At 53.5% G+C, this 19,334-nt stretch overlaps 1 protein-coding gene across 5 annotated transcripts in view; it reads left to right on the forward strand.

Moving 5' to 3' along the window:
- TBCD (tubulin folding cofactor D) overlaps positions 1-19,334 on the forward strand; it is a 97,422-nt gene that overhangs the window by 52,469 nt on the left and 25,619 nt on the right. For 3 of the 5 annotated variants that reach the window (XR_006739905.1, XM_045572244.1, XM_045572245.1), the window contains exons 14-19: positions 1,459-1,633; positions 8,622-8,679; positions 9,864-9,893; positions 12,119-12,204; positions 16,511-16,591; positions 18,568-18,641. Coding sequence is in view for 4 of the 5 variants with exons in the window: in XM_045572244.1 (XP_045428200.1) it covers positions 1,459-1,633; positions 8,622-8,679; positions 9,864-9,893; positions 12,119-12,204; positions 16,511-16,591; positions 18,568-18,641 (504 nt within the window). In the remaining variant the exon portion in view is untranslated. The remainder of the gene's footprint in view (positions 1-1,458; positions 1,634-8,621; positions 8,680-9,863; positions 9,894-12,118; positions 12,205-16,510; positions 16,592-18,567; positions 18,642-19,334) is intronic. The other 2 variants (XM_036412189.2, XM_045572246.1) reach the window with 1 other exon arrangement.

Here is a 19,334-nt window from a genome sequence, read left to right on the forward strand (position 1 = left end):
TTACCCTCTCACGTGCGAGAGCTGCCTGGCGGGCTTCTGTGGTGGCCCGTGTGGGAGGCCTGCTGGCAGCTTGGCCGGGTGTGACACTGCAGAACACGCATGCTGTGGCTGTGTGCACGGGTAGCTCACCCTCCCGTGCCTCTCATCCCGAGGGGCGCGGGGCATGGGCGTGTCCTTCTCCCTTCCGAGGTCTGACCTTTCAGCGCCACGGGCTCAGATGCTGACCAGAAGCATGTTGGCCCAGACACGATCTCCATCTCCTGGGACCCACTCTCCTCTCCTCATTTTTCTACCCACTAGTGCCAGCTGTCCGCGCCTTTTGTGGCAGCACCCTTGTCTGTTTCAGTCAGTAAAGTGGGACTTTCAGTGTGGTCTTTCAGAAAATTCCATTAAGTGTCACCTAAAAAAAATTTAACATTGTGTTTGATTTTTTAAATTACATTGTTTATGTAAGCTTTTTCTGTTATACTTAATAATTATAATTATTTTAAAAGGCTTTAAAATAGTTTGGTTCACTTATAAAATTAATTACATTTCTTTATACTTTAAAAACCTAATACATGAATGTGATATTTTTAAGTAATTTATATGTCTCTAATAAGCAAAACCTTTCTAGGTACTTGAAAAGTTTTAGCCCTTTTAAATATTTAATTACTCTCACCACATGTCTGAAAATTCATATCTTTATATAAAAAAATCACCTGTTATAGTAAATTACTCATTTAGACATTTTGTAATGGAACCAGGATAATCTGTTATGTATTTCAAATTATCGTAAACATCAGCTATTTCAGACCATTAAACGCATGTAGCTTGTCTGTCAAGTTACCTGGAATCATGGAGGTCACAGTGGGTGGACTTACTATCCTTTCAGTTCTGATCGTGAGGCTCCTCTGAGCAGAGGCAGTGCACCTGTGTGATGGGGTTCTCCTCTCCCCAGGGCTGCTCATTGGGCAGCTGCTTCTGCCCACACTTAAAAAAACACTTATAGGTGTTTTTTTTATGGGCCCCTTGACAAGACTCCCAGGCTGGGTCCCCTGTGAATTGCAGGCCTGTCTTCCCGCACCCTCAGCAGTTCTCCTTTTGAGCCTCCCAGTCTCTGGCTGCCTCCTGCATGCCCCCCACTCGGATTGAGCCCGCAACCCGAGCATGTGCCCTTGACCGGAATCAAACCGAGGACCTTCCCAGTCCACAGTCCAACGCCCTATCCACTGAGCCAAGGCTGGGGCTTTAGGCAACTTTAAAAAACTTGTTCACCTGATTTGAGCTGGTGGACTTCTGTTTTCCTTCTGCATGTTTCGTTTCTGACGAGGTCATCACTTTTACCGAATGACCTTGGGGTTGACTGCGCATATTGGTTCTGCCTGCCTGTTTGGTGCTGAGGGGCTGACAGTCGTGTGATCAAAATAGACGCCATTTCTTTAAAACCACATGTGCTGCCTCCCTGGTCTCATTCAGCTTGTCTTCTCTGCCCAGTGGTTCCTGTGATCCTGAGGGCGCTGACCTACGAGGAGAAGCGGGGTGCCTGCAGTGTGGGTGACAACGTCAGGGACGCCGCCTGCTATGTGTGCTGGGCCTTCGCACGTGCCTATGAGCCTCAGGAGCTGAAGCCCTTCGTGGCCGAGATTTCAAGGTGAGACTGTTAGGAGTCGTGGCGGCCAGCGCTGCCTCTGCTTTCGCCTCAGACGGAGCCCTCAGTGGCGCTCAAGGAGCAGCCAGCACAGCGCAGCCCCGCGGGAGCTGACGACGGTCTGAAAGGAGGCCTGTTCCAAAGAAGCAGCTCAGGGTCCTGTTTCGCGGGTAAACAGCTCAGGCAGGGTGTTAGGAGGAATGTTCTAGAAGCTTCGGCTGGCCTGTGGCTAGCAGGTCCTTAGATGAAGGGACTGGGCATCTGGGAGAGTGGGAGGAAACAGGAGGGAAACTGAGCAGGTGGGTTGGCATCTAAGCATTTGCGTGCTCTGCCAAAAGAACGTCAGTGGTCAGCCTTCACCTCGAAGGAGTCCAGCCTTCGGGTGGCAGCCCTGCTGTGGAGGGCGGGACTCCCTGCCCGGTCCCCTCATTCTTGTGGACTCGCACTTGCATATCCACTGGTCACAGATTGACTAGCATCTTCTTCATCGACACCTTCTGAACGAAAAGAGCACTCGTCAGCGTGGCTTTGGGAGATGGGGAGATGTATGTTCTCTGGTTTCTTGGAGGTGTATGTTCACTAGCAGGCTGGTGGCCCCATCAGATGCTGTGGCAACGTGGCCCTGGGTTTTCGGTGTGTGTCCCCAGCGGAGCCCTTAAGGCATCTGCGTGCCCTTGCTGTTATGTCCCACTTTTAAGATCTGCTCTATATATTTTTTAAAATATGTTTTTATTGATTTTTTTACAGAGAGGAAGAGAGAGGGATAGAGAGTTAGAAACATTGATGAGAGAGAATCATCGATCGGCTGCCTCCTGCATACCCCCCACTGGGGATGTGCCCGCAGCAAAGGTATGTGCCCTTGACTGGAATCGAACCTGGGACCCTTCAGTTCGCAGGCCGACTCTATCCACTGAGCCAAACCGGTTTTGGCAGATCTGCTATATTTTTGTTTGGGAAAAAATGCAAAACAAATGTGTCCCAGTATAGTGAGATTTTTAGTTAATTTTTGTACTCTGCTTTGTTACTGCATTTTTGGGCGTGAATACGTCTGGCCTTTGTGGTTGCTGTGTATGAAGTGGCCAGAGGAGGGTGCCCAGCATGGTGGCAGCCTCGGCATTTGTCATGGTGGGTGACAGTCAGCTGATGATTGGACTAGGAAATGGGTTTCAGAATGATCCTCCCATAGTTCTTAGGCGCTCCCCCTCTTCCATCCCCCCAGATCTGTGCCTGAGGCCCGGAGAGAGTGTGAGATCCCGGGGGCCTGCTCCCCGCCCTCCAGCCGGCTGCTCCAGGGACGGGCGGTACCGCCTGGTGAGCAGCCTGTGGTCAGTAGTCCCTCCGTGGCTCAGAGCCTCCTCCTGCTCACCTTTTCTGAGGTCAGGAGAGGGACCACAGGCTGTTTACTGCCCAGGAAGTGCCTCTGGCCTGAATCTCTTGATCTTGGCTCCTATCAAAGCAAAGCCTGCAGGACAGCCTGGGAATTCTGATAAAGTTGAAGGAACTTCCTGGAAGTTGTAAAGATGTCTGATTCCTCCTCTCCTCCTTGAGGGAAGGGCAGAGTGACAGCGCAGTGGTCTTAGGAGGCCCTGGTCCTGGTGACCACTGGCCAGCAGGCAGGAGGCCCAGCGTGGCGGAGGCCAGGCTGCCTGCCCCTCGTCCCTCACTCGTCCGTGAGGCTGAGGCTGCTCCTCGGCCAGCAGCTCCGTGATCCGTCTGCTCTGTAAGCAGGACTTTGCTGCTGTTAACCTGCTGCAGCAGGGAAGGCACTCTGCTCCGGCTCCTGCTGCTCACCTTTTGGAAGTGGCTTCCGAAACTAGGAAATGAAAGCAGAGCAAGGCAGGGCTTACCTCAGCCGGCACAGGACAGCCAGGCTCCTCCCTGTTGGTGGGCGCTGTGGTCGTGCCCACCGCACCGAGGACACCCCCCCAGAGGGGGCCGCTGGCAGGTGCTGAGTGAGGCACGGTCACACCACGGAAAGGGTTCTGGCTCCTGAGCCATCCCAGTTCCCAGAGAGAACGGCCCTGCACTTCTTTTCATTGGTCCGCGTGGTGAGCTTGCAGGAATCTTTCTCCTGGGCCCCCCTCGGCTGATCAGGGCTGAAGGCTGAGGGTTGGGCGAGGAAATTGGAATGCGGTGAGGCTGCACTCTGTGGGGACGGTGGGAGGGCTGGGCAGGGGGTGGGTGGCCGCCAGGCACCCGCCTCTCTGCTTACCCACCGCACTGCAGGGACGAGTGTCGGCCACCACGCACAGCAGTGACACACGAATGTCCCGCCCTCCCGTCCCCACAGGGCCTGTGGGACGGACAGGGCCTCTTCCTGCCCGGTCCCTGGCTCTTGGAACAGAGGCGGCTCTTCTAGCCACAAGCTAGTGACTGGTGCTTTCTGAGACTTTAGAACTAGTCCCCACGCTAATCAGCAGCGACTTTATACCATGAAAACCAGTCTCAAGAGTTGCTGTGCTTAAGCCTGGCCTGAGCATGACATGGGCGTGAGAGTCGGTGTTGCTAGCTGGATTTGGTGTGGGCGGATCCATGCCCTGTGGACCTTGGACCCATGCCTGGGCGAGGCCTGCACAGCAGCCTGAGGGGCCAGAGCCGAGCACAAGGTTGAAGTGGAGTGTGTGTCACCGCACAGGGGACCTGGTTGTCATGGAGGCTGAGGTGCTGGCACAGTGTACCCCAGGGCCACCCTCTGTTATTCAGAAAAGGAAAGACCGATTTGGGGCCCACTGAGCTGCCAGCTTTCTGGGCATGGCTCATGGTGGGACTGGACGGAAGAGCCGTGACTGGTCCGTGTGGCCAGGGGGGCGGCCAGCGGGGTCTGCTCGTGTCTGAGTGAAGGCGACCTTGTAGATCTGCTGTAGCTAAATGGGTGGAGCCAGGCCTGCCCTCTGGGGGCCCTGAGGGTCCTCCAAATGAACCCCACAGGACTCCCCGTCCCCCACTGTGTCTGGACTGAGATGGGTGGGTGTTCAGAACACTCACCGTTCTGAGCTGAGACTCTCTCGCTCCACATGAGAAGGGAGCATTTGCTGAGCTGGTGGCCAGCGTCCTCTGCAGAAACTCCTGTGGTTGCACTTGGGCACTTTGATCTCAGGGGAGGTTACTTTCCTGACTTCCTGGGCATGCCCCAGGCATCGATAGTGAGTGTGCACGGCATCGCACAGGGAGCCATCTGCCGGCAGGGACTCCCCAACTCCTGCTCAGCCTTTCTAATTTCTCCTAATTAGCACAGGCCCTGGTGGGCGTGTGGAGTTTCGTCCCCTTTCCCTGTCCTGGATCACTGAATGTGCCTCTGGGAGCCACGCCCCTCGGGCTTTCGGGCCAGTTTGGCAGGTTCTGAGGGAGGAGCCTGTGCTCTAGCTCTTCCTGGTCCATCTAGACAGGCGTGAGGTGGGAGGGCTGCAGGTGAGTCACTGTGCCAGGTGAGCCCGGAGGATGCTGCTGGCCCGCACCTCTTTGCCTGCCCAGGAGTATCGGTTGGGGTGTGTCTTTTGAGATCTGCCTCCTTTGCTTTGTAATAAGTGGCCACATTTTAATTGTCAGCTTTTAAGCCCATTAGTCCTGGCACTGGGAAATGTTGATATCTTTAACCAGACTTTCACAAACTCTTCCTGCAGAAGTTGGCATTGGAGATTAAAATGTACTAATTCTGTAAATGAAGTGGGAATGTCTGATAAAAAGAATCGGGGCAGCAATAACAGGGAGACAGTAGGATTGGATGTGGTGAGAGGTCAGAGGTCAGACTGACTGGACCAAAAGGCCACATGGTTAGAGGTCAGAGGTCAGACTGACTAGGCTGAAAGGCACCATGTGGTGACAGGTCAGAGGCCTGGCCGCCTCTTTACACCCCTGGAAGGTCGGGACAAGTGCAGGGTTCAGCTGCCCACTTTCTAAGGAGCTTGCTGTTTATGTCACAAAGCAAGTTTTCAAGCAAATTTAATTGTTTTGAATGAGTTTGAGCTGCTTCTGAAAATCTGTATTTCCTGAGATTAGACACAGACAGGTGAAGAGATGAGCAATTTTTTTTTGGTGGAAAGTAAACAGGGTTTCATGAGAAAAGCCCACTGTAATTTAGGAACAAGGAAACCCGTAACATTGAAATGGTGCAGAATGGCTGTGCTTTGTCTCTGATCCAGAAGCTAATTGGCGAGAAGGAAAGAAAAGGCGCTGCTGCCGGCCAGCAGGCGGGCCTCACCTTCCAGCGATTTCCTCACCTGAAACTGTTGTAAAGGGAGCTGCTGACATCAGCCTGCAGCCCCGCCCTGTCCTGGGCGAGCCCTGGGGATTGGCTCCCAGATCTCTTCCTCGAGGGCAAGCTTGTCCTGAGAAATCAGGAAATGGCTTGCGTAGCTCAGAGCCACGTCTTGTTCTCCCTGCGACCTTCTCGGGGCCCTGGCCGGCTTCCAGAAGGAAGATAACCCTTTTGTTTTTCAAGAAAAGTTCGGTGCTGATTACAGGTCAGAGTGCCCCTCACCTGGTCAACATCCTTGGCCTTCGTTTTGGCTCTGCTGTGACTTACAGCAACGTGGAAAGTCTGGTGCTGGGAGCTTTACTTTTTCAGACTATCTCGGCCTTAGGCAGGTCTGGCATTTTAACTTGATTTGCAACTTTAAAACAATGTGGATACATCATTGCTGGCTTGATATTTAAAATTTTTTTGAAATCTAAAATTATCGGATTACTATTATTTAAGATAACAACAGTGTATTTTGCTTTTTATTCCTGTAAAACATTATATAAACTAACACAGATTGACTGGGGTGAGATATGCCCCTTGCTGTAATCTGCCAATCAAAACCAGGTGCCTGGGACGCAGGCAGGTTTGGGCGTGCAGCTTCCATCCGCGCGCCCCTCCCCCCCTCGGACGGGAAAGAAAGTCCCTTTCTGTTTGACACAGACCATTTCTCTTGTTGGGAAATCCTGGTGAAGTATCGCCTGAACCCCTGAAGCAAAAGCAAACTGGGAAGACGCCTGAGAGGCGTTTCAGCCCTGGCAGCCGGCTCCCAGGCCGCTCTCCACGTGGCCTCTGAGACTGAGGCCAAGTGTGTGGCTCACATGTGGCCCTCCTTGCCGAGGGGAGCTGCACTGGACAAGGGAGCCTGTGGGAGCTTCCACCCTCACACTAACCAGGGTGGTCATACCTGGTTCTGTTGGAAACTTACCAGTATTTCTAGGGAAGCCAGCTTTGTTCTCAAAGTGAAATTAGAGTGGTTTTCTCAATTTAGTCCAAATCAAAACAATATTAAAAACCAGTTACATTTCATAGGTACATATTATACACAGTTGATTGGTTGAATTAACTTAAGAGTCTATAGTGGTTAAAAGCAGTGTGAGTTTCTTTTTTCTTTTCTTTTTTTTAAACCATGTTTTTATTGATTTTTAGAGAGGGAGATAGAAGCACCGATGAGAGAGAGGCCTCGATTGGTTGCTTCCTGTATGGCCCCATTGGGGATCAAGCCTGCAACCCAGGCGTGTGCCCTGACTGGGAATCGAACCCAGGACCTCTTGGCTACACCAGCCAGGCAAAAGCTGGGTTTTAAAGTGGTATTGTTACATTAGTCCACCAGCCCTCTGCCAGCTTCCCTGATGATAACCCCTCACGTAGCAACACCGAGGACAGAGCCCGGGGTCACTGTTGGCCAAACTGCGGCCGGTACTTGGTGTGCTGCTCGGCCACATTTGGGGCTTATATGGGGGTGCTGGCCTTGACCCCCGTTGCGGTGGGTCTGCAGTTACCACGTTGTTTCCTTTCTAAGTAGCAAATGTTGAAGACTACACGGCTGTGCCCTTTCTCCGTGGGCGTCACCCGTTTTCACGCCCGTGGGTGGTTTTGCCGGGCCAGGTGCCGCCGTGGTCACAGCGCGTCTCTTCCCCTTCTCCTACTCGGAGAAGGTGTCTGCTCCCTCTGAATTCGGGTGCTTCGGGGCTCGCTTTGTCCTGTGGGCGCTGGCACTTCTATTATTGGGATTTTCATGTAAAGCTGCTGCTCCTTTTGTTGCTCAGCTGCTCCACCTCTGGCCGCTGGGATCTGCTTCGGTTGCTGGCTGCGGCCTCACCAGCACCTGTACTTTTAGAATATTTTCCTACTTCCTCCAGGCTTATCTTTCTTTCTTGGCCCATACCTGGAACCAGCCACTGTCAAGAGTCTGTGTTATCTTAGCGGAGAACGCCTTTCGATACGCATCCAGGAGTAGAGCTCGAAGGCCCTGTGTTCGCAGGGACACCTCCCGCCCCGCCCGCCATACGCCGTGGCCCCGTTCTCTGCGGTGCTTCCTGTGCAGTCGCTTCACAGCACCGAGGAAGAGTCTGTGCACTGTGTTCTGTGGCCCCTCCAGCCCACAGGCCCTCCCGGTCCTCACGTTCGGATTGGTCACCTTGTCACGTACAGTTCTTCGGGTTTTGACAGATTGATAAAGTTGGGTTCCAAACCACAGTACCAACAGAACAGTTCTATCACCTGAGATTTCAAGTCATGCTTTGCAGCCCGCCTCAGTCAGTTGTTTTCTGTTGTTGCCACAGTCAGGTGAGTCCTAGTCAGTCCATAAGGATGACAGGCGATGACCCTCGGAAGGGATGTAAAGGAAGCCTTGAGAGCGGGGTGTGGTTTGGGGGACCTGCCACCTGTAGGGCTCTTGTGACCCCAGAGCTGTTTCTGCCCTTGGCCTGTCTGCTCCTGGGAGGGCATAGGGCTGGCTCCTGCAGCCGCCTCCCTGTGTGTCACCGTGGGCCGTGCCGCCTCCCCTCCCCCACGCCTCTTCCGGGAGCCCTGCTTCCGTGGCTTCCGTGGCTGCCCGGGCCTGTGCTCAGGTGCGCACTCCCTGGTGCTCTCATTCCGATCAGGGTCAGCCACCCTCGGCGCACATATGGCGGCAGCTGCGGTGAGCCTGAGTCACGGACAGCGAACGAAAGGCAGGGTTCCCAGTTAGTGTCGTGGGATCTGAGTCTCCGCAGGTTTCCTTTTAATCAGCTGTTTATCCCTTTCCCACAGCGCGCTGGTCATTGCCACGGTGTTCGACCGGAACGTGAACTGCAGGAGGGCCGCCTCTGTAAGTCCCCCCTCTCGTTCCTTTCCCTGCGTGCGGGGCTCTGGCCTGTGCTGCTGTGCGAGGCTGGCCTGGCAGCCACGCTCACGGTTCCTGTGTTGGCAGTCAGGGTTAGGGTTTCCGGCCCGGGTGGCTGTCAGACCAGGCGGGAGGGGAGGGTGGGCCTAGAGGCAGTCAGGGCTCTGGTATCGTTGTGAACCTTGGAGAAGAGGTGGAATGAAACCACAGAAATCATGATTTCAAGTTAAAGTCGCAATTTAACAAGGTACCGGGAAGTCCTGCACGGAGCATGGAAGTGCACCCTGTGCACCAGCAGATGCAGAGCCGAGGTAGCGAAATTCACTGCTCTGTGCGAAGCTCACTGGAAACGTGGGGTCGAGACCTGATTTCTGGGGATAAAATCTCTTTCCACGAAGCTACGTCCCCAGATACGGATGCATCCGGCCTGGTGGCGCCTGTATGTGTTCACATCCGTGTTCTGTGTGATGGTCTCCCTGCTCCCGGGCAGTGGTTCTTGAGGTCACTGGTTCCTGGGTCTGGTCCCCTCTGCGTCAAGAGGTGGCGGGCACAGCCGAAGGCTCTGATCCTTACAACCCTGGATTTGGCTTTTGTTTAACCAATTGCTTTGTCTCTATCCCCATTTTTTACATCTGAGGCCTTCACTAATGCATTGGTTCAGGCCTAGCATTAGCTTCCAGAGGTCACTTTTCAGGCTGTGTTTCATTTTTATAACTTGAAACGTTAAATTGTGTGTGTTTTATATTTTTATTGATTTCAGAGAGGGAGGGAGGGGAGGAGGGAGGGAGGGAGAGAGAGAGAGAGAGAGAGAGAGAGAGAGAAACATCAATGATGAGAGAGAATCATTGGTTGGCTGCCTCCTGCACACCGTCCCCCACTGGGGATTCAGCCCACAACCCAGGCATGTGTCCCTGACCGGAATTGAACCTGGGACCCAGTTTGCAGGCTAATGCTCTCTCCACTGAACCCAGCCGGCTAAGGCTAAACTGTGGTTTTGAAGAGCACCAGGATGTACAGGCAGGACAAACCGCCCCGGAGGCTCTGATCAGCCACCAATGAGGACTCTTACGGGAAAAATAAAGCCACGGGTCATTTGTTGTGAGTCTGTCCCTGATGTTTAGCAAAGGGCAAGGTTCGCTTACCCTGCTGTTTGTTCTTCTGTTCCTTAGGCTGCTTTCCAGGAGAATGTGGGAAGACAGGTATGTCTGCTTCATTCCTACAGCTTCCTGTAGATTTAGAGGCAGAAATACTAAAAACTGCAAACGGAGTATCTTCTTGCATTGTTAGGCCTGGGTAACGCATTTGCCTAGAATAAACTAACACTGAACACGATTCTGGTCACAGACTCACTTGTAAGGTGCCTCAGGTGAGTGTTGACACAAGTTTTAGACAATTAGTAAGTGAATGTAGAGGTAATTTTATGCACATACACACGTCAAAAATCAGTGTCTCATGCACTGCTGAGGGCTACCTGGTGTTGCCATTGCCCATGGGTGCTCAGGGGGGTGTGCAGAGGAGCCTGGCTCTTGGGAACAGCGATGCAGTCCTTGCCCAGCCCACATGTGGCATGAGCCAGCTTCCAGAAGCACGGCCCATGGTGCCTCGGTGCTCGCTGGCATCATCGTGCCGCTATGCTCTGAACCCCTCACTGGTCAGCCCTGGCTGGGAGGTGTGGCCTTTGTCCCTGAACGATTTGTGCTGAGGTGAGGGTGACAGGCTCGGACGCATGGTGGGCCTGGTGGAGAATGGCCAGAGGCAGGTGATGTGTGGGAGACCCTGATCTGAGCTCTGGTTGGAAGAGGTGAGAGGTGAACCTGGAGGCAGGTTCGGGCTGACGGTGAGTGTGTGATGAGGACTTGGCAGGCGGTACCAGGGGACAAGTGGGACTTGGACAGAAGTCGGGCTGCGGGAGCTGGGGGAACCCCGTGCAGAAGGCTCAGTAGGCGAGGCAGCACCTGAGAGGAATGATGCCGTGGACAAAACAGAATTCCAAGGTGGTGCCTGAACTCTGGGGAGGAAGAGGCAGGGTCAGGGACTACCTGAGCATTGCCCACCAGGCCTGCTTGTCAGGGACCTTGAGGCGGACAGGCTTGCCGTCCTGACCCCGGGGCCTGCATTCCATGCAGGGGGCGTTGCCTCCTGGGCTGCCGGAGCTGTGTGGACGGGGATGCTTTGCCAGTGTTGCTGCTCAGAGGTGGGCCTGGATGGTCTGGGGCTAGGAGGGGCGGGAGGACAGAGGCAGTGGGAGAGGTCTGAGTGCCGCCTGCAGGGGAGGCCCCACCTCGGGAGCCACGGTGGCCTTTTTTCCAGCCGCCGTGGGTGAGCTGTGTGTACTGGCGAGGGTGGACAGTGCAGGTGGGCCAGGCTCCTGCTGCCCACGGGTGGTGGGATGTCTCCTGTCTGTGTGTAGCTGGGTCATGAGGCAAATTGGCCTTTACATGTTTCCTGTGAATCAGACATCCCGTTGGTGAGTGTCTTGTCGCAGTCTGGACCAGCCCCGCGTAGTTCCTGTGTGTCACTGACCAGAGCTGGTGTCCGGGCACGGGCCATCCTTACGGACGGGACAGCCCACTGCTCATCTCCTTCCTCCTTGCACCCTGCTCCTCCCTGTCGCTTTGGGGGTGCTTTGCCCACGGGGGCTCAGGTGCAGGGTTGGGTGCTTGCTTGTCAGACTCCTGCCCGCTTTGCCGTGCCAGCCCCGGAGGTGAGGAGGGACCCTGAGAGCAGGGCAGGCTGGGCCTCTCGCCGCCCTCCTGTGGGCCCACGGCCAGAGGCTTCCACTCAGTGGTTGAAAGTTGGTCAAGTATTGAAGTCTTTTTAGAAGACCTTTTGTTTTCAGATTTTTAAATACTGTTACCGGAGTGTTCTCAGTAATAATATGCAGACTTTGGGGCTGGGCTTGACGAGCCTCATGGGTGAGGTGCCCCTGTCTCCCGCTTTCAGGGAGCTTCTGGGTGTCAGCTGTCAAGCCCTGTCTCTCATCCTCTCACAGGCTGTGGTGTGGCTCCTGCCCAGGGTTCCAGGGCCCCTGCGGGGAGTGCTGGCGGGTCCCTCTGCCTGGACGGGAGTGCAGGTGCAATGAATCAGTAGCTTTGATGCTGCTGAACCTGGATGTCTTGGATGGTGTGTGGCTGAAGGAAGGCCCCCTACAACAATTTAAAATGGAAATGCTTGAGTCATTTGGAAAAAATTACGTATTTTAAAGAGATTGGCCTAGTTTTAGAGCCACGTCGGGCTGGGATAGATAGATGCTCAGTGACGACTTGCCTGGCAGCCTGTGGGGTGCGGTTGCAGGAGCCGCTGTCACACTGTCTGGCTGCCTCGTTGTGAATGTGCACGTACACGGATGCGATGCGTGCCCTCCCGCATTCCCTCCCGCGTTCACATTGTTGTCACCATTGTTCTCTGCTCTCCTTTTCCCCAGGGCACTTTCCCTCACGGAATTGACATTTTGACTACTGCTGACTATTTTGCTGTTGGTAACAGATCTAACTGTTTCCTAGTTATAAGGTAAGTTTTTACTGTCACAAAATGTAACATTGACCCAGATGGCTACAATCAGCTTCTGCCCTTCCTCCCTTCGTCCCGGAAGGTCCTTGTGTGATGGCAACTTAGTGTGAACGGGTTCAGGTGGGCCTGGGAACCGTTATCCGCACTCGTGTTTCTCATGAGTGGATGCGTCACACCATGTGTTCCGTTTATGTGAAACTTCAGGAAGTGCATGGGGACAGGCACTTCCGACGGAGCCACGGGAATGGCGGCCGAGCGGGAGGGGAGAGGTGCACAGAGGGAGAGACGCTGGCTCACTTTAAAAAGCGTTAACGGTTTTGGAGCTGACGCAGTGAGCGTGCGCTCTGGTCACCGCTCTCCACTCCTCGTCCTGTTTCTGCTCAGGGCTGGTCTCCATGGAGAATGGCCCCAGGCCAGGCCATGCCCTGCCTGCCTGACAGCTGTCCTGGGCATCACCCGTGTATTGAGCTTCTCAGAAAGAAACCTTGGTTGGGAGTGACTTGCTTTTTCTGCATCAGCGCATGTGTTCTCCCGGTGGCGGTGTGTCCCGGCTGTCTGCATGCTCAGAGGAAGAGGTATTTGAGGAATCAGGTCAGGAAATGAATATTTAACATCCCTGAGTGCAGTTACAGCGACGCTTTTACCTAGGGGCCGAGGGTTGGGAAATGGCTTCCGTGTCCCAGTCCACCACCAGCTGCAGCGTGAGGAGGACAGCGCAGGTGCCATGTGCGATGAGTTCCTCTGAATTGGGAGGAGTGGGCCCCGCGTTTTTAATCATTAGCTCTCATGTGTCCTGGGGACAGATTCCTGACACTGTGACGTACAGACTCGCAGAAGTGGCATTTCCCCGTAACTGGCGTGGACATACCTTTTTCAGAAATGCCGAGTTTGGCCTCTTTCCCAGAAGGACTCTGTGACTGGACATGTCTCGTCTTCAGCGTCCTTCCCACCCGCCTCCACCTTCTCAGCCTCTGTGCCTCAGCAGTCTTCCCGTGTGCGTCCTGTCTTCCTGTGATAACACCTGAGCACACATCGTCTGCGGAGAACCTGCCCCCTCCGAGGGCTGCATGGCTAACTAACAAGCGGTGCTTCGCCTCGGCACCCGCTCATGCCGCTGAGGTTTCTGGGAAGTGACGTTGCTCAGGGTGTCTTTCACTGCATTTCGCCTGTGTGCCAGAGGCAGTCTGTGAGGGCGGGCCCAGTGGTCATGGGGAGCAGGGTCTGTGGCTGCACCTTGTGGTCCCAGAGGACTTGGGGCCGTCCCCTTGGCCACGGCAGGGCAGACTACCTGGGTCTTGCCTGAGTGGAGTGAGGGGAGGGGTGCATGGCAGAGGTGTGCACTGGGGGGACAGCCCGGGGTGTGCGAGGAATTGGGTTGTCCTGAGGCTTTGGGACGAAGTTTAATGGTCGATCTGCATGTTGAATGCGATGGTGGCTGCACTTTGGTAACTAGAAGCAAGGAAGTGGTCAGGGCCTTGCCCGGTGCGGGACAGTCAGGGGATAGGGCAGGTGTGCTGAAGTGAGTGTGTGCTGGCAGCAGGTTGGAGGGGTTTCGAGAGCGAGGTGCTGGGGTCGCCCCAGGGTCACTTGCAGCTGGGCACATCTGTGGGTTGGGGAAGGTCAGGTGATCAGCATCGCACCTGATTGTGAGGGGCTCATGTCTCGGCTGAGTGGCTGCAGGGCCTGTGGCAGGTGTTTGGGGAGTGGGATTTCCACACACGGACTCGAGTTGCACGAATGGAAGCACCTGGGCCGTGGGGCTGGGGGGCAGTCCTGTCCGGTGGTCATTTCAGCCGCTTTCTTAAAGTGCCGATGGCGCAGGAATCCGCACGAGGGTACGTGTGCCCGCCTCTGTCCCCCTCACGCCACCAGGTCCCGGTGCCACTGCCCGGGCACCCTGGCCTGAGCTGTGTTCCTCTCGTGGCTCTGGCTCGTGCACTCGAGGTGGCCTTCCGTCCTCGGGGCACCGAGGTGAGTGCACTCGCCGCAGAGGGGTGTCTGGGTGTCCGGTCGTGGCCCTCACAGATGCAGCTGTGGGGACTCCCAGTGCCTGCCTGTGTGTGGACGAGCCCCCGCTTCTCTGGGTGGGTCCTCATGGTAATCAACTGCCAAATGTCCCAGCAGGTTTGGCTTCGTGGATGGAGCGTCGACCTGTGGACTGAGGGCTCCCGGTTCAATGCCTGGATTGTGAGCTCGGTCCCCAGGAGGGGGCTTGCAAGGGGAAGCTGATCAGTGATTCTCATCATTGATGTTTTTTCTCTCTCTCTCTCTCTCCCCCTCTCTCTCCCTCCTTCCTCTCTGAAATAAATAAAAAAAATATTTAAAAAAGTAAAAGAAAAAAAAAGAAGCTACCAAATCGTTTTCCAAGTGACAGCGCCCACTGGCCGGGGAGCTCTTTGTTCCCTCCCACCCTGCAGCCTCGCGTGGTCAGTTTTTACGATTTCCGCTCTTTAGTGGGTGTGCAGGAGGAGGGGCTGATTTGCCTTCCCAGTGACTCATGACAGTAGCATCTTTTCATTTTTGACAAATCTGTTGCTTGTTTGTTGTTTTCTTGCTGAGACTTGTGTATTCTGAGTGCAGCTCCTTCTTCAGATCCAGAGTCTGCAGATATTTTCCTAGTCTTTGACTTTATTTTTGTACACCCCCTTTTTATACATATAATTTGCATATAGTAAAATTTACTCATTTAAAACGTGGTCAGCATGAGGAACATTCCGTCACCACAGCATCTTCTTGTCCTAGCCCCGGCTGCTTCGGAGCCCTCTGTCCCCGAGTTCACCTTTTCTGGAATGCGTGTGAGTGGGGTGAGGCGTGTGTGGGCTCCCGTAGCCTCACAGTCATTCTGTCTCCATGACCCGACGCTTGTCTCCACTGTGGTCCTGGGTGCGGACCTAACTGCAGTGATTGGCACGCTCTGTTGGTTTGTCTCTTGCTGTTGTGAATTCCCTGAACAGATGGATCTCTGACACTGCAGTCCTGTGCGTCCTTCTTGCCGTGCAGTGTGTTACATTTTTCTGGTAGCCGTTGGCTCGGCAGCAGCCCTGCACGTCCCTGTGCTCTGAGCTCTCCAGGGAGGCAGGTGTGCTGTTCCCTCTGTAGACGGCTCAGAGCACAGCATGCCGTGCGGCCAGCTCAGTGGCTTCTCCCTGTTCCCAGCATCCGGTCAGTGACCTGGTTCTGTCACTTCTGCATCCCTAATAGCCCTCACACGCTCCTCGTCCTGCTTCTCCACTCAGCTGTCGCCTTCGTCCAGCTCGCACCACCCTGGACACTTGAAGAGCCTGCCACTGGTCCTTCCTCCCGCCACTGTCCAAACTGCTGGTCGGAGGCCCCTCGTTCCTGTCACACAGCCTGCTGTCCCCTCAGGCTCTTCCCCCTCACCCTCCACCCTCTGCTGGACACCTCTTGGTTGCACTTGGCTTCTGCACACATGCTGGTGGGCGCTCAGCAAGTGCTGGGCAATGCCTGGTGGGCGCTCAGCAGGGCGTCTCCGAGGTCGGCCGCTAGTTGGTGCCAGAGCACACCGGTGCAGGCCTCCGCTCCTGAGAGGCCAGAAGTCATTTCTCTGCCTGTGTTTCTGGAATCCCGCCAGCTCCTGGACACTGGCCTGGGGCGAGCCTGTCTGTCGGTGGTGCCAGGGGCCCTTAGGTGCTGTGGGACCAGGGGTCAAGGCTCAGCTCTGTTCCCGGCAGCTGGTCTCCTGTCTGATGTTTCTATTTTTCCTTCTGACTCTCTCAAGCTATTTCATCACATTCGAAGGGTTCTCAGCCCACCCACTTTGGAAGCAGCCTCTGCTTTCCTTTCTCTCAGTCCGAGCACACTTTCCTCGACCTCACATCGTGGCACCAGCATGCCTGCCTGGCACTCGTGTTCATCCCGGCATGCACACACATGTGCCCACAAAGGACCCGTGTGAAATTATGTTTCCCCTTGGTTTTCTGTGCCATTCACTTTGTCTCTCAGCTGCATTGTCAGCTGACCAAGTCCACAGTGCGTGGGGGTGACATGCAGGTTCAATCTGTGTCAGTGATGGGCTGTGTTAGAGGCAGGAAGTGTAAGAGGAAGGGGGAAGGTGATACATGTGCTTGTCAGTTCAGAAGGCGCAGGAGAGCATTCGTGTCTGTCTACCTCTCTTTCTGGCCTCCCGGTTCCCTCCCCAGGTCCCGTTGTCTCCGGTTTCTTGCTTCTTCTAAGATGTGGTCCTTTCCCACGTTTAGGTGTGTTGACTGCCTTCCACCCACGCCGAGTGGGGCACGAGTGCACAAGGCGGGAGCCGCTAAGTGCTCATCAGCTGTTGTCTTTTCAGCATGTTCATTGCCGGCTTCCCTGAGTACACACGGCCGATGATAGACCACCTGCTCACCATGAAGATCAGCCACTGGGATGGGTACGTACTGGGTTCTGGTTTAGGTGATGGGAGCCTCAGAGTTCTTTTGTGAACCACATTTTATTTTTCTTATTTATTCTTTATGGAAGTATACCTGACTTACACTATACATTAGGTTCAGGTATTTCGTAGTGATTTTGCCCTTGCAGAGTTCCTTACAATACCTTTATCGGAATAGCTATTCTGTTACACCGTTATAATGTGTTTTTAAGAGATGTTGGTCCACTTGTTATCGTTACCATTTTCAGTGTACAGTTCAGTAGTGTTAAGCACATCCACCTTGTGAAATGATCCCCAGAACTTTTCATCTTGCACAACTGAAACTCCATCCCCATTAAACAATGACTCCCCTTTCCTCCTCCAGCCCCGGCACCCGCCATCCTCCTTTTTGTCTCGTTGCATCTGACTGTCTAGGGGCCTCATATGGAACCACACAGTATTTGTCCCTATGTGATTGGCTGATTTTACTATGTCCTCAAGGTCCATCCATGCTGTAGCAGGTGCCAGAATGTCCTTCCTTCCTTAAGGCTAAGTGATATCCCATTGTTGGACATACCAAATTTTCTTTTCCATCATTCATCGACCAACTCTTAACTTGCTTCTATTTCTTGTCTGTTGTGAATCATGCTGCTATGAACAAGAATGTCCAAATATTTTTTTAAGTCCCTGCTTTTCAATTTTTTTTAGTATATACCCGGAAGTAGAATTGCTATATCATACAGTAATTCTATTTTTAATTTTTTAGAAACCTCAAAAACCATGCTGGTTTTCCTGTGTCTGCATCATCTTACATTTCCACTGGCAATCTACAAGGTTGTAATTTCCCCAAATCCACACCAGCACTTTTTTAATGTTTTTTTGTTTTGTTTGTTTTTGTTTTTTCTTTCTGGGTATGAAGTGATATTTTATTGTGATTTACCCAATGATTATTGATGTTGAACAGCATATCTAATAAAGAAGGAATATGCTAATTGACCCTTTCACTGTCATAAAGATGGCAGTGCCCACAGCCAATAAGGAGGGAATATGCTAATTGAATACCCCGCCCTCAAAGGTGGCAGAGCCCACAGCCACAAGATGGCGATGGTGATGCCCAGGTGCACCCGCCTCTGCAGTCCCCCAGTCTCCTCAGCCCCCCAGCCGCCCAGGACCAGTTCGAGACTCAGATAACTAGGGCTGGCCAAGGCTTGCGCTGCTGGCAGTGGCAGCAGCAGAGGTGTGATGGGGTGTCATCTTCCCCTGATTACCGAGTCGCCTCTTGTCCCTGAGGGCTCCCAGACTGTGGGCTGAGAGACCCCCCTCCAGTGCATGAATTTTTGTGCACCAGGCCTCTAGTTTTTTCATATGCTTGTTGGCTGCTTGTAGTTCATCTTTGGAGAAGTATCTCCAAATGCAGTTAATCATTTGCTGTTGAGTTGTAGGAGTTTTTTCTCTATTCTAGACGTCAGCCCTTACCAGACACGATTTGTAGATGTTTTCTCCCACTCCATATGCTGCCTTTCCCTCTGCTGATTGCTTCCTTTGATGCAATCAGTAATTTAGATTTTGATGTAAATATATCAACTTACCTATTTTTTTTTTTTTTTTACTTTTGTTTCCTATGCTTCTGGTGTCATACGCAAGAAATCATTGCTAAATCTAACATCATGAAGCTTTCTTCTCCGTTTTCTTCCAAAAGCTCATAGTTTCATGTCCTCTCAGGGTTCTTCCCATCTTCTGAGTCCGTGGGGATGTGGGAGGTAGGGATGCTTTGCCACCCAGCTCTTGGAGGTGGCAGCTGAGCCTGGAAAGGGCCTGTGTTTGGTGCTTCATTGGGCCAGTGCTCTCGGTCAGGTTGTTCTTTGTTTGGGTATTTATTTTCAGTAGTGGTTTAGCTCAGTGGCCAGTTGACTCATGTCTCTCTTTTCGTGAGTTGAATAAAGCTAGAATAATCAAAGAAAGGACCTAACAATTTTTCTGTCCCACTTGGTCCCCAGGGTCATTAGAGAGCTGTCAGCAAAGGCGCTGCACAACCTGGTCCAGCAGGCGCCCGAGTACAGTGCTGCTCAGGGTAAGTGAGTTCTAGCCATCCTGTGGTTGCCCCCCCCCCCCCCACATGCACACACAGGCACACGCATGCTTGGTAACAGAAAGCCGAGGACGGGCCACCCTACTAGTTTTAAGGCCTGGAGGAGCTGAAAATAACGTGTTTCTCCTTTGCTGAGAATCACTGGACAAACACAAACTACTGCCTCCATCTCCAAGGATGGGTGCTGCGGTGTGTCCACTGGGCACTCCCAGGCGGGGCCCTTGCGTGGGTGCCGGCCACAGCAGGGAATTGATGGAATCCTGTATGTCATTCGTACTTCAGAAGTAGCTTTTTAAAAAACAAAACAAAACAAGTGAATGATTGAACATGTAGTCAACTTTTTAAAGAACGAGCTGCCTCCTGGTGCTCAGGCCATGGGAGCAGCCTGCCAGGCCGTGTGCTGACTCTCAGGAGCGCAGGGCCCACTCCCGCTGTCCTCCGGACCCATCCCCTCCACTGTCGTTAGGGGAGAACCCAGGAGTCCATCTCGACTTTTCTTCTGGGAATAAAGAAGCATCCGATTTCAGTGTGAGGACCATACACACATTGCTTGAGATTATACTTATTCCCACCAACATTTGCTAGAGGCAGTAGCGGTGGGACCGTGGTTCTTCCTCTGTAGTGACTGATTTTACGTGTGTGTGCGGTGACACGTTCTGGGAGCCCGTGGTTCTG

This window comes from Pipistrellus kuhlii, unplaced genomic scaffold (assembly GCF_014108245.1).
Source record: "Pipistrellus kuhlii isolate mPipKuh1 unplaced genomic scaffold, mPipKuh1.p scaffold_m20_p_44, whole genome shotgun sequence".
NCBI classification, from domain to species: domain Eukaryota; kingdom Metazoa; phylum Chordata; class Mammalia; order Chiroptera; family Vespertilionidae; genus Pipistrellus; species Pipistrellus kuhlii.